Source organism: Oryx dammah, unplaced genomic scaffold, assembly GCF_014754425.2.
Source record: "Oryx dammah isolate SB20612 unplaced genomic scaffold, SCBI_Odam_1.1 HiC_scaffold_7, whole genome shotgun sequence".
In the NCBI taxonomy this organism is placed as follows: domain Eukaryota; kingdom Metazoa; phylum Chordata; class Mammalia; order Artiodactyla; family Bovidae; genus Oryx; species Oryx dammah.
Genome location: NW_024070191.1, coordinates 35,783,602 through 35,797,846, shown reverse-complemented (window position 1 = coordinate 35,797,846; position 14,245 = coordinate 35,783,602). Strand labels below are relative to the sequence as shown.

The 14,245-nt window shown below is 54.3% G+C and overlaps 1 protein-coding gene across 2 annotated transcripts in view; it reads right to left on the bottom strand.

Annotated features, from left to right (window-relative positions):
- The window catches only part of IKBKB (inhibitor of nuclear factor kappa B kinase subunit beta), a 51,400-nt gene extending 37,408 nt beyond the window's left edge, over positions 1 to 13,992 (bottom strand). Inside the window, exons 1-3 of one of the 2 annotated variants that reach the window (XM_040243245.1) lie at positions 13,891 to 13,992; positions 13,250 to 13,372; positions 828 to 922 (exon numbers count right to left, since the gene is read on the bottom strand). In XM_040243245.1, coding sequence (XP_040099179.1) covers positions 828 to 922; positions 13,250 to 13,354 — 200 coding nt within the window. In that variant the 5' untranslated portion in view covers positions 13,355 to 13,372; positions 13,891 to 13,992. The remainder of the gene's footprint in view (positions 1 to 827; positions 923 to 13,249; positions 13,373 to 13,890) is intronic. The other variant, XM_040243244.1, reaches the window with a different exon arrangement.
- Between the last annotated feature and the right edge of the window lie 253 nt (positions 13,993 to 14,245).

The window sequence follows — 14,245 nt, the reverse complement described above, 5'->3', positions numbered from 1 at the left end:
TGTGTGTGTGTCTGCTTGGGTGGTGTGTTTGTGGTGTGTGTGTGGGGTGTCTGTGGTATGTGTGTGTCTATACGGCATGTGTGTGTGGCATGTGTGTGTGTATCTGCTCGTGTGGCATGTGATGGTGGTATGTTTGTGCGTGCGGGGTGTGTGTGGGTTATCTGTGTGTGGTTTGTGTGTCTGTGGAGTGAGTGTGCGTGGTGTGTTTGTGGCATGTCTGTGCATGCAGCATGTGTGTGTTGCGTGTGTGAGGGTGTGTCTGCTTGTAGAGTGTGCAGTGTGTGTGCACACGTGCTCCTGCGAACAAGGAGACACCCCCTTCCCCGGGTCGGGAGGGAGCCCCTGCTGGGCTGCGACTCCCTCACGCCTTCCCAGCTGGGAGGGCAGCCCCCCAGCCCCCCACCCCAGCCCCCCTGGAGGAACAGACTCTGGCAAAAGGTTCACAGCAGGGACACTCACCTACCAGCTCAGAACTGGAAACACTGGGGAAAAAGGATCTTTGCTGACAGAAAACTCGGCATAATGGCTACTTTATATCATATAACAAAGGAAGCCCACCCAGAACCCTCCGCAGGCCGGTGGTGGGCTGTCACTGCCGCTGCCCCGGCAGCCACCTGCCTGGACAGTCTGGCTGGGACCCTGACACCTCTATCAGGGTATCAGCGCTGGGTCTCACGCCTCTTTCCAGAGAGCTGGGGCTGCGGCTCCAGATCCTGAGGCCCTTCTCCAGAGTCACTGCAGCGTCCCCCGGGGCCCTGTGGTCCCCCGCCCCCACACTCCCCTGCCCCCACGGTCCCGCCCGGGGCTGCTGGCGCCCAGGCCCTCACCTCCTCATGATCTGGATCTCCAGGCACCAGCGCTCCCGGTTCCGGGGACTGAGCTCCTGCCGGCACTGCTTGATGGCGATCTGCTCGCCCGTCTCCTGCAGAGGACGCACGGGATGATCAGAAACAGCCAAGGGTCAAACCCACAGCTGTCGCCTCTGGGCCCATAACACAGCCCGTAACTCAGCTCCAGGCCCCCAAGGCCGGCAGCATGCCTGCTTAACGGATGGCCCCAAGTCTCCTCCAGCCCGCCTCCAGACCTGACCCCTGCTCCTCTCTATCCACCCTACATCTGCACCCAGGCCTTGCCCCATCCCCACCTCCCCCTCGAGACCTCTTTGGAACACTTCTGCCCAAGAGAATCCTCATTCCTTGACCCCTGGCACTACTGGACTTGACCTTGGACCCAAGCAAAAGGCACTTCCCTGTTGCTTCAGCCTAACAGTTAATGCCCTGGCTCCAGGTTTTATGTTTCTCTTGCTGGGGGGATGGGGGGGGGTCTCTCTCTCCAGAGAGAAGGCAAGAGCGGTGTAGGAGACGGAACACAGGCTGATTCAAATCCCAGCACAGCCATTTACCAGCTCTGTGATGCTGGGCGGACCACGGGCTCTGGCTTGGTTTCTCCATCTGTAAAGTGGGAACTCTGACATCCACCTTTCAGGGATGCCTCAGGGCTGAGCCCCTAGCAGCATCCAGCCCTTAGCAGGCATTGGGTGGCAGCCCCACGCAGGCACCGCCGGCATTTAAAACTCCCTGAAGCTGGGCTCTAACCCACCTTTCCATCCTCCTCCTGCGACTCCACCTCAGGCCTCCGATGCCCAGTCAGGCTCAGACTGCTGGCCCGGCCCGTGCCCTCTGGTCTCTGCTCCGAGGCAAGGCCCGGGTGCCCCCCACGGCAGGGGCTCCTGCCCTCCTGTCTCAACAGGACACTCCTTCACGGCACTTACCCATCAAAGACTTATTTTCTGCAGGGTCACAGGGTTACTTTCTCTTTTCTCTGTTACACTATAGGCTTGTCCATCCTCAGGAGTTTAACCTTTAATGCAGTAACTGACATAGTGCCCTCCATGGAAGCTTCATGAACGGGAATGAGGGAATCACTACAATTCTTGTGAACTACAGACCGCCTGGGTCCGAGGATTAACTCTTCCCTCCCCCCGGGTGTCCAGGCAGCAGCCAGGTCAGCACTTGGCTGCCCCCTCCCGGGCCCCCGGGCCCCTGCATTGAGAGCCCCCTAAGAGCCCACATGCCCTGGGACCAGCCCTGACCTGCAGGGCAGGCAGAGGAGAAATCCAGCAGGAAAAGCCTTCAGAATGGTACCAAAACTCCACTGGGTGTCCTAGAGGCCCCACTGGACCATTTTGTCTGTTTATGAAAACGTGCGTTACGAGGAATCCTAAGTCTTGTAAGTGCAGGAATTCATTCGGTCCAGACTGGGACTCAACGGATGCATGTCGAGGTCGTGCCAAGGCCCTCAGGGACACGTGCTTCCTCAGGGCGGCAGACGCGCATCGAGGTCACAGGTCCACTGATCCAGCCATGATCCCTGCAGACCAAGGGCCCGCCTGGGAGCAAAAGGGCAGTGGGAGTCAGGGCTCCCCCGGTAGCGCTAGTGGTAAGGAACCCACCTGCCAGTGCAGGAGACGGAAGAGACCTGGGTTCGATCCCTGGGTGGGGAAGATCCCCTGGAGGAGGAGATGGCAACCCACTCCGGCATTCTTGCCTGGGAAATCCCTCGGACAGAGGAGCCTGGCAGGCTGCTGCCCACAGGGTCGCTGAGAGTTGAACACGACTGAAGCAACTCAGCACACGCGCACGCAGACAAGAAACAGACAGTGTCCCCTGGGACGCCTTACTCGCTGGTCAGCAGACCCGTCCCTAAAGCCGACATTCACGAATGAAAGCTTCAGGAGTGAGGTGGAGGCATCTTTTGACTGTGACGGCTCCAAGGCCAGAAGCAGATACTTCCAGCAACCCCACCCAGGGCACTCTCCCAAGTGGCTTCTATCAAGTCCCCACACGGCTGTGGTTAAGCCTCGGTCACAGAGTCCCCTTATATGCTTAGTTGTTTTTTTTTCCCCAACAGCTCTGAGGTATCATTCACACACCATTCAACTCATCCATGGAAACCACACACGCTGATGGTCTGGGGCACATTCAGAGTAACGTGGCCAAAGTCACAGTCGGTTTCAGAGCGTGCTCACCAGGGCCTCCCTGGTGGTCCAGTGGCTGGGACTCGGTGCTCGTGGTGCGGGGGGCCAGGGTTCGGCCCCCGGTCGAGGGTCTAGACCCCACATGCCACAACTAATAGCTTTACGTGCTGCAACTAAAGGTCCCGCGTGCCACACCAAGACCGAAGATCTCAGCGCCGCAACTAAGACTCAGCAGCTTCACTCAGTTCAGGTCAGGTCAGCCGCTCAGTCGCGTCTGACTTCGTGACCCCAAGGACTGCAGGACGCCAGGCCTCCCTGTCCATCACCAACTCCCAGAGTTCACTCAAGCAACTTCCCTTTCATTTTTCACTTTCATGCACTGGAGAAGGAAATGGCAACCCACTCCAGTGCTCTTGCCTGGAGAATCCCAGGGACGGGAGAGCCTGGTGGGCTGCCATCTATGGGGTCACACAGAGTCGGACACGACTGAAATGACTCAGCAGCAGCAGCATGTCCATTGAGTTGGTGATGCCATCCAACCATCTCATCCTCTGTTGTCTCCTTCTCCTCCCGCCTTCAATCTTTCCCACATCAGGGTCTTTTCCAATGAGTCAGTTCTTCGCATGAGGTGGCAAAAGTATTGGAGCTTCAGCTTCAGCATCAGTCCTTCCAATGAATATTCAGGACTGATTTCCTTTAGGATGGACTGGTTGGATCTCCTTGAAGTCCAAGGGACTAATTAGTTAAATTATTTTAAAAGAGAACATATTCATCATCTCCCAAAGAAATCCTCACCCCCAGGCCTAGACGAGCACACGACTACATGCTGCCTCTACAGATTTAGCCGTCTGGATACTTCACATAAAAAGGATCATACAAGACGTGCCTTTTCGTGATGGGCCCCCACCCGGCAGTATTTCAAAGGCTCACCCTCTGGCAGCCCACGCCTGCTCTGAGCCACGCTCCCCAGCATCGCCCACAGCAGCAGGTGCTGACGGCTGGGCTCTGCCACTTGGTCCACTTACTGCGCCGTTAGAACCCCGATCTCTGGCCAGGATTCGGAGGTGCCCTTGAAGAAGAGCTGACCTCTTTAAAAAACTGGCAGTCCTGCTGCTCTTGAACCCACCAGGACAGCTGGATGAGCGACCTTGGATGGGCGTCCAGCTAGCACTGCTCGAGTTAGGGTGTGTGTCAAGAGGCCACGATTTGTTTCACTGACGAACAACCAGACTGCGTTACACGAGACTTTCCACCCTCTGCATCGTGAACTTCCCGAATCCCCTGCACTCAAAGTGATTCGAACCTGCTTTCAAGTTTCACTTCCCGTTAGGGTTCAGACTCATTTTTTTGCCCAGTTCTCTGGTAATTCCACCAACAGCCATTCTGATACGTGTCTAGAAGCTTGTTTGCAGGTGGGCGGGATCGCACAAAAACCCGAGCTCCAGCAATGGGAGGAGACGGACGGCCATGCTGCAGAAGGAGGTCAGGCCGCCAGGAGTGTCCGCTGAGCACGTGATGTTGAGATGGATGGTTGTTTTAAGCAACTGTACTGCAACTCGTGGTTTGTTACTGCAGGACGTCTCCTCGAGTTTAAAAATCTGCACCTAGTTTAATATACACGACAGTGCATTCGTTTTCTATGCATTCGTTTTCTATCACTGCTACAAGAAACTGCCACTAGCTCACTGGCTTTAAACACCACCGATTTACTTCCCGATGGTTCTGGAGGTTCAGAAGTCTGGTGAGGGTCTCATGGGACTGAAATCAAGCTGTTGGCGGGCCATGTCCTCTTCAGAGGCCCTAGGGAAGAATGCCCTTCATGTCTGCCCTAGAACCTAGGGTCTGCCTATAACCTGTGGCCCACAGCCCCTTCCTCCAGCTCCAAGCCAGCAGTGACCAGCCCAGCCTTTGCTGGTGCACTGCTGACACCGAGTCTCCAGTCTCCCTAGTCACTTTCAGTGACCCCTGTGGTTACACTGAGTCCACCCAGATCGTCCAGGATGAGCTTCCCAACTAAGGTCAGCTGATTAGCAACGCTGATTCCCTCTGCAGCTCAACCTAACACCTTCACAGGCTCAGGGGGTTAGGACGCAGACATCTTGGGAGGGGTCACTATTCTCCTGAGCATCAACAATACGCTTCCTTCATGAAGATGACTGACAGGGCTTCTCTGGTGGACCAGCGGTTAAGGAGCTGCCTTGCAATGTAGGGGACACCAGGCTTGATCCCTGGTCCTGGAAGATCCCACATGCTGTGGAGCAACTAAGCCCATGCACCCCAACTACTGGGCCGGTGCTCTAGAGCCCACGAGGCACAATTACTGAAGCCCATGTGCCCAGAGCCTGTGCCCTGCAACAAGAGAAGCTACCGCGATGAGAAGCCCAGGCACCGCAACGAAGGGCAGCCCGCACTCGCTGCAACAAGAGAAAAGGCCGAGCAGCGGCGAAGACACAGCACAGCCAAAATAAGTAAGAAAATAAATGAATCTTAAAAAAAAAAACATGAGATAAGTCAAACCCAAAGGGTAGACATTACGTGCCTTAGGAAATATTTTATAGAATCCGTCTGCATATACACTGGGTGATTGCAGATAGCTGTAATTTCCTGCCCAATACAAACACCGGAGCTCACACACAGCCGTCACCTGGCCCATCCCAGAATCCACTAATAGACCCTGATACTGAAGATTGATATTAAAGACTAAAGAACAGTCAAACTCAACCTAGAGAGTGAATTTCGTGACACGAACACGGAACACACCATGGGGTTAAGTGGGCACAGGCCCCAACACTGAGAGGGCAGCTCAGCATGGTCCTGCGGTGCCAGGAAAAACCCTGCCTTCCCAGGCCTGAGGGTCCCACAGAGACAGCCACCTCTTACCCTGCGACCCTCTAGGAAGTACTCTAAAACATTCCCATCTTTCCATGATTAATCTTTCACTTGAAACAGAAACCCAGGTAGAAGGACCTTCTGTGGCTAAACACATACGTTCTCTGGAAAGCAAAATTCAATTAATCATGAACAAATTGTGAAGATGATTTTGAAACTCGGGGGGTGTCTGTCCCCAGGCGGCAATAACACGCAGGATATGGATGACTAACTCTATTTGGCCTGGAATCTCCCAGTCTTGGCTCAGTTCTCTGGAATCCCAGACTTGGCCCGAACCATCTCAGTACCCAACTCCTAGGAAGTTGGGACAAAATTTAAAAGTGGTGTATCTGGAGAAAATGGAGAAAGGGGCCCAGGATGGTGTCTCCATCAAAGGCAGCTGATTACGAAGGTCCTTCAAGTCTCTGGGACCTTTTTGCCTTTTGTGTACAAAGGTGAGTGTACTCTGAAGTGGGGGCAGCTTGGGGGGACAGGCTCCCCCAGACTCCTGGGACCCCTGGACGGCACTACAAGAGAAGCGAGCTGAAGGCCAGCCTCTGAAGGAGCCACCGGCCTCCCTGGCAGCCTTTTTCTAATGGCTGGGGAGCCATGAACAGGGGGCCAAAGGGTCTGTCCACACCCTTGGGTCACGAAGCCACCTCCTATTACCAAGGCAACCACTTAACAGGCCTCTGTGGTCTAAGAGGGGGGCTGGAAACACCTTCTGTGTTCCTTCTCAGATCCTCCCTCCCAGATGAGTGTTTCGGGAAGGAGGGCCCAGAGTCAGAAGGCTGAGGTCAGCCGGCTGACCCCGCCCACTCCCTTCGTTTCCAGACCCACCCACAGGAGCTGGGGAGGAAGAAGGTCAGATCACTGATGATCCCTCACACCTCACCTGGTTGATGTGTGACCTCAACCTCATCACCTAAGCCTCTGGGTCTTTATCCACAAGATGGGGGTGACCATACCCCTTCTGGCGCTGTTGGTTAAATGAGACAGAGCGTGGGGCTCTCGGGGGCTTGGAGCACGTTCCTCCTTCCTCTCCCCACACCACCTGCCGCCTCTGCCCCTCCGCACAGCACGCGGCCCACGCTCCATGCCAAGGCCCTTCAGGCACGTCCAGCTCTGTGCGACCCCATGCACAGCAGCCTGCCAGGCTCCTCTGCCCACAGGATTCTCCAGGCAGGGATATCCCACCTCCTATCAAATCCTGCCTGAGGATCCTCCTATCACACCCAAGCACACAGGAGGCAGTGTGGATAAGGCATCCGTCACGCCTGGCGATGACACCTTTGCTAAACAAGAGCCGTGACGATTTCTGCACAATCTGGTGCTCGTATTCACACCTGTTTGATATGTTCCTGAGTAGTCATTTCACTCCCTCGACTAGAGCGTGAGCATAGTAAGTCAGGATCGTCAAAAAGATGGACCCCTGATAGCTCAGGCCAGCGCTCAAAGCCTGTAAGATTTGAAGACACAGACAGGCTACAGCGAGCGTAGCATCGTCCAGTGAGGGGACAGGGAGAGCTGGCCCTACTTCTCCAGCGGTGACCAGTGTGTCCACAGGGATCAGGCAGCACTTTCCAGCGCGTGGAGGATGTGACATTAGCAAGGCGCCCTGGGGCGTCTCACTCATCTAAGACCCAGGATGCCAGTGCTTATGTCTGCAAGGCGCTCTGGAGGCTTTTGGCCCAGACAGGTTGACAGCAGAAGGGATCAGTATCTTAGCTTCTTCCAAATCTACGTGGGAGGCTGTGGTGCAAAGCCCCAAAGCTGCCCACACCAGAGCCGGGACCCAAGCCCAGGTCTGTGTGATGCAAGCTCTCAGTCCTCGAAGAGGTTGCAGCTGAGGTCACTGAGGTCACCTCGTCTTCTCCTTCTCCCTTTGTGTCTAACAAAACATCCTACTGAAAATGCCAGCCCTTCTAGACAGTACTTGGGCTGAAGATTTAAGAGAGTATCCACACAGCAGGGACTGTCGAAGCCCACACTTCGACAAAACACTCAGGGAGGCGGGTGGGGTCATTTGTTCCACTGCCCTTCCTCCCTCCGAAATACTCATTCTCGGGGTCTCTGCTTAGCAAGGAAGACCTACATATTCTGTCATCCAAAGCGGGAGTTCTCACTATAGTGCTTCCAAACAGTTTAGACTGACGGTGGACAAAACTCAGCCTTCCCGGGGGTGTCCTTGACCTTGGATGCCCACCTTGGAGAAGCCACAAGCCAGTGGACGAGGCACGAGGCTGGGATTCAAAGAGGAACAGGTTCAGACGATTCTGGCTCCTTTACCTACTAGGAGGGTTCAGCCTCTCTGGGAAGGGGTTAACCTCCCTACACTTCAGTTTCCTCGGATACGAAATGGGAGTAAGAACAACAGTACTCCTGCTGGGGGCTGCCGTGCCAACTGGAGACAAAGCAGGCGAAACGTCTCACCCACGCAGGCATGCGGTGCGCTCTCCACAAACGTGGGTCTGATCATTAGGTGTCTCTCTTCCGAATGAGGGTGCCAATGCTTGGGCTCTCTCGTGTGACTCCTCTGAGGAAGCAGAAATATCCTCTCTTATGGACAAGGCACATGGCGTGTTAGGAAAACACGTGTGGCTGTCACGTTCAGTAGAATCCGTGACTCTGCCCGACTGGAGTTACATATCCGCCCCTCTCTCCTGGGTGCCCTCTTCCGGAGGCTTGGTAGGCAAGGGGGTCTCCCAGAGAGCCCGCCGCTCATGTTCTGATTGTGGACGCTGATGAAAAACCCTCCCCTGAGTACCCAGATCAGCCCAGGGATTTCCCTGACGGGGGAACAGCCCGGGAGGACCTGGAGCGCTTCCTGGACTGAGCCAGGTCACGGCCAAGTGCTCACCACACACCTGTGAACGCTGGACGCCTCCCCCCAGCCCCTCACGTCCACCCCACCCCTACCTCCTGCCGCTTGTCACCCTGAAAACAGCTCTTAAATCTGCCCACCTCCACAGCCATCAGCCCCATCCAGTCTCACGCCTGGAGTACTCCAGAAACCTCATAACTGCTCTCCCCAGTGGACGAGGCAGGGCGAGCGGGGTCCCAGTACCACACCCCAAGAGCTGACGGCTAATATCCAGGAATTTGGTGAGCAAGGTGGTCAAGCCGCCAGTGGTTTGAAATAAGCCAGGTGGGAGTTGTTACCCGGTAGAAATCAGAATGTCTTTGGGGAGAGCTGACTGCCCCTCCCAGCACTGCCTGGGCCCCTTCCCATGTGTCCCCCCAACCCAAAGCAGCAGCACCCACCTTCTGCACATCAGCCTCCCTTGCACCCAGCTCCCCCATCAGCCCACCCGCTCACACCCGATGGCCAGGGCCCACCCTTAGCAGGGGCTCTGACCAGGCCGCCCCCCCAGCCTGGGCCCTCTTCTCACCCTCCCAACCTGGCCAGCGCCCACCAACCCTCAGGCTGCTTGTTCCTCCCGCCTGGTGATGCCCCCGGGGCAGCCTTCCCAACCCCCAGGGTAAGGTCGCAGCCCTGGGGTCCCTCTCCCAGGCTGCGATGACCATGGTTGGGAGCTTACATTTATAACACTTCATTAGCACTGCCTTCCTTTTTCCAAAAAGGCCTTCATCAAACGGTGGCTGACTCTTGGGCACCCAATACATGCGCAACATGGAGTTTCTGTGAGGGAACTGGAAGAGGCCCAAAGGCAGACAGGGTCCGGGCTGATGGGAGCCCTCCTCCACAGACACATGGGCTGCACGGGAAGCTGAGGAGCTCAGGGAGAACCGACCCCTGACTCCACTGGCGGGCCTCGCTGACTGACCTGCTGGAGCCCAAAGGGCAGAGGCAGGGAGGGCAGGGGCCCCAGACGGCAGGAGAGCTTGGCTTTCGGTTTGTTTTGTTAAATAAGGTTTTTGAACAGGAGAAGGAATTTGAAATAGAAGACACACACACTCTCTCTCTCTCTCCGTACCCCAAGCCCAGAGAGCACACGGGGGCCCCCGGGGGTGGAGACAGCAGACAGTGGCCCATCCTGACAGAACTCTCTCTCAAGGAAGCCGAGATGACGCTGCAGTGGGACACGGGCTGGAGCTGAGACTCTGAAGGCCCCGGCCCAGGTCTGTGTGGGGCTGAGCAAGGAGCTGAGCTCCGGGAGTTGGTGAGGGACAGGGAGGCCCGGCGTGCTGCAGTCCATGGGGTCACAAAGAGTCAGACACGACTGAGCAACTGAACTGAACTGGGGAAGGAGCTAGCTCTTCCGTCCTGATGCCAGGGCTCTGCTGCACCCCCCTTTCCCCCCAGCCACGGGGTTTGCTGGCATCGGGAGTTTCCCTGGTGACTTTGAATAACTACCACCTGCAGGACTGTCCTCTGGCCCCCACGTTCCTCTAGGGGTTGCTCCATCCACTGGGAGCTGCTCCACCCATTCAGAGCTCCACGTCTTCCAGCTGATAGAGGAGGCTGGGGGTCTGAGATGACCTCTGTTGTGACTGGCCGGAGGCCGGCATGACTCTCCCTGCTGGCTGCAGCCAGGCTCCTGGGAATCCACCATCTCTTCAAGTCCAGAAAGATGCTGGAGGCCCTTCATTAAAAAGTGGGTACCTTCCCTCAAGGGCTTCAGTGTGTCTGAATTTTGGGTCAAGAAGCTAGTATTAGCTATAGGGTAAGTGAGGGTTCCCCAGAGCAGAGGTCTCCAAGCTGGGTATAGGCAGGGGTTACTCAAAACAGGAATCCAAAAAAAAAAACACACATAAAATGAAACTCTCCCGCTATTAACCATGCAGCACCATGCTCAGAGTGTCTCTCAGGTCGCACGCCACTTCTGACACTCGGGGATCCCGAGGACAACGGGCTTTCTACCAGCAGGGGCGGACAGGGGCCGGTAGGGACAGGCCGGAGGCTCCGAGCGCCCCACTTACATAGAATTACGGACAGTATCATCCGATTTTAATATGTTCAGTTCAGCCACTCAGTCGTGCCCGACTCTTTGCAACCCCATGGACTGCAGCACGCCAGGGTTCCCTGTCCTTTACCAATTCCCAGAGTTTACTCAAAGTCATGTCCATCGAGTCAGTGATGCCATCCAACCATCTCATCCTCTGGCGTCCCCTTCTCCTCCTGCCTTCAATCTTACCCAGAATAAGGGTCTTTTCCAATGAGTCAGTTCTTTCCATCAGGTGGCCAAAGTATTGGAATTTCAGCTTCAGGATCCGTCCTTCCAATGAATATTCAGAACTGATCTCCTTTAGGATGGACCGGTTGGATCTCCTTGCAGTCCAAGGGACTCTCAAGAGTCTTCTCCAATACCCAGTCCAAAAACATCAGTTCTTTGGCGCTCAGCTTTCTTTATGGTCCAACTCTCACATCCATACATGGTTACTGGAAAAACCATAGCTTTGACTAGACGGACCCTTGTTGGCAAAGTAATGTCTCTGCTTTTGAATATGTTGTCTAGGTTGGTCATAACTTTTCTTCCAAGGAGCAAGCATCTTTTAATATCATGGCTGCAATTACCATCTGCAGTGATTTTGAAGCCCCCAAAAATAAAGTCTGACACTGTTTCTGCTGTTTCCCCATCTATTTGCCATGAAGTGATGGGACCAGATGCCATGATCTTAGTTTTCTGAATGCTGAGCTTTAAGCCAACTTTTTCACTCTCCTCTTTCACTTTCATCAAGAGACTCTTTAGTTCTTCTTCGCTCTCTGCCATAAGGGTAGTGTCATCTGCATATCTGAGGTGATTGATATTTCTCCCGGCAATCTGGATTCCAGCTTGTGATTCATCTAGCCCAGCATTTCTCATGATGTACTCTGCATATGTTAAATAGGCATGGTGACAATATACAGCCTTGACATACTCCCTTCCCAATTTGGAAAGTCTGTTGTTTCATCTCTAGTTCTAACTGTTGCTTCCTGACCTGCATACAGATTTCTCAGGAGGCAGGTCAGGTGGTCTGGTATTCCCATCTCTTTCAGAATTTTCCAGTTTCTTGTGATCCACATAGTCAAAGGCTTTGGCATAGTCAATAAAGCAGAAATAGATGTTTTTCTGGAACTCTCTTGCTTTTTGAAGATCTGGTGCATGTTGGCAATTTGATCTCAGGTTCCCCTGCCTTTTCTAAATCCAGCTTGAACATCTGCAAATTCATGGTTCATGTACTGTTGAAGTGTGACTTGGAGGATTTTGAGCATTATTGTGCTAGCGTGTGACATGAGTGTAGTTGTGCAGTAGTTTGAACATTCTTTGGCATTGTCTTTCTTTGAGATTGGAATGAAAAGTGACCTTTTCCAGTCCTGTGGCCACTGCTGAGTTTTCCAAATTTGCTGGCATATTGAGTACAGTACTTTAACAGCATTTTCTTTTAGGATTTGAAACAGCTCAACTGGAATTCCATTACCTCCACTAGCTTTGTTCATAGTGATGCTTCCTAAGGCCCACTTGACTTTGCATTCCAGGATTTTAATAAAAGGACTCTCATAAAATGGATGAGTGGCTTAAAGAGATTCTTGTGGAGAATTTCAGTGCATGTATCACCAGGACAAACAGGAATATGGAAGCCCTAATGCTTGCGGGGTGAAAAATTCTTGTGTCAAAGACATTAAGAAAACAATGAGGATCTATGAGATGTAAAATCGGCCCAAAGAATTCAAAATTATAAAAATTACTTGAAATGTGCATGTTCACCCACCATCCTCAACGATAATTCTCATTTTCATGTGCCTCTACTGTATAAGTCTCGCTGTGAGGTATTGCAAACAACACTGCGAAGACACCATAACTGCTAAGTATTTAAAATGGTTTTTAAATTAATTTTTAAAACATTTAAAAATGTTTTATTATTTTTACACTTTAGATTTTTCTAAAATGTGAAAACATGTTTGCTTGTTTCATAACATCTAATACATCAGTACACAATATATTCAGTTCAGTTGCTCAGTTGTGTCCGACTCTTTGCAACCCTATGAAATGCAGCACGCCAGGCCTCCCGGTCCATTACCAGCTCCCGGAGTTCACCCAAACTCATGTCCATCGAGTCGGTGATGCCATCCAGCTATCTCATCCTCTGTCATCCCCTTCTCCTGCTGCCCCCAATCCCTCCCAGCATCAGAGTCTTTTCCAATGAGTGAACTACACAATATATTAGTAGGTGATAATATTAGGTTAGCAAAGATATGTAATTTTAAAATATATATTTGAAGCTGAAAACTTAATTTTTTTTTTTTTTTTTACTATTTATTTAGGTGACATAGTCAGTAAAGCTTGGAGACCACTAACCTAGTCAGCTTAGGGGACCTGAGGCTGTCTTCCCAGGCCCTTTCTCTCCCAAGAAGCCCAGGGCCAAGATGAGCCCCATTCACAGGGTGGGTAGGGGATGAGACTTAGTCTGCACCCCCTAACCCTGCCGCCCCCCGGCTACTCCCAGCAGCACAGAGCCTACCTGATTGTGCCATCGGATGACGTTCCCAAATCCCCCTGTCCCAAGCCGCTCTTTCATTTCCCAGGCCCCACATGTCTGGGTTGGCAGGGAAGGTGACCAGCTCATACTGAAGTCCTGCTAACGCTGCAAGCAATGTAGGGGACGAGGGAGGGAACAAAAGGTGATGGTTAAGGAAAAGTGGGAAGATGGACAAGGTTAAGAGAAGCCACAGCGCTTCGATGGGAAAGAAAAATCGGAACTGATTTTTCATCTCCGTACATAAAAGCAGGGGGCTGGGTCTGGTTTTCGTTTGGGCAGCAAAGTCCTGTCTTTCGCAGACCCCCATCCACCTCACCCCGAAGCTGTATGGAAGCAGCAAGGGGTGGGGTGGGGGTCCCGCCCAGGACAGGACGCCCCCGCACCCAGAACCTGCCAGGGGATCCGCGGGCTGCGCCCCCCGCTCCGGCGCCTCCCGGCTCAGACCCCAGTGGCCCCGACTAATCACTGCCGCGTCCCGGGCCCCCGCCCGGCACCACCCCGCCGGGGCCTCCCAGCCCTCCCCGCCCAGGAAGCCCCGGACTCGGGGCCGGTCTCGCGCGTCTCTGGGAGCCTCGGAGACGGGGGTGCGGGTGACAGCGGGGGCGCCCGCCCGAGGCACTCACCTGGCGGCGGGGCGCGGGCGCCGCCCCGAAGACATGAACGCGCGGGGCCCTCAGAGCCGCGAGACAGGCGCCACTTCCTCAAACACTTCCTGCTCTGACGTCACGGGGCACGTGGGTCGCGGCCTTAAAGGGGCCGCCGGCCCAGACTTCCCCGCCCCTGCCCGGTGACCGACCCTGGGGAAAACGCCCCCGTGCGCTTTAGACGTGCGACTTCTACCTGAGCGCTTTCTGGGACGGGGAAGATGGGGATTTCCTCACCTGCCCCCCAGCCCCGCCCCGGGGTCAGCCTGACCAGGCTTCCTAGACTTTAAAGTAGGGGAATTTCCCGCTCCTCCCCCCCCCCCCCCCACCCCCG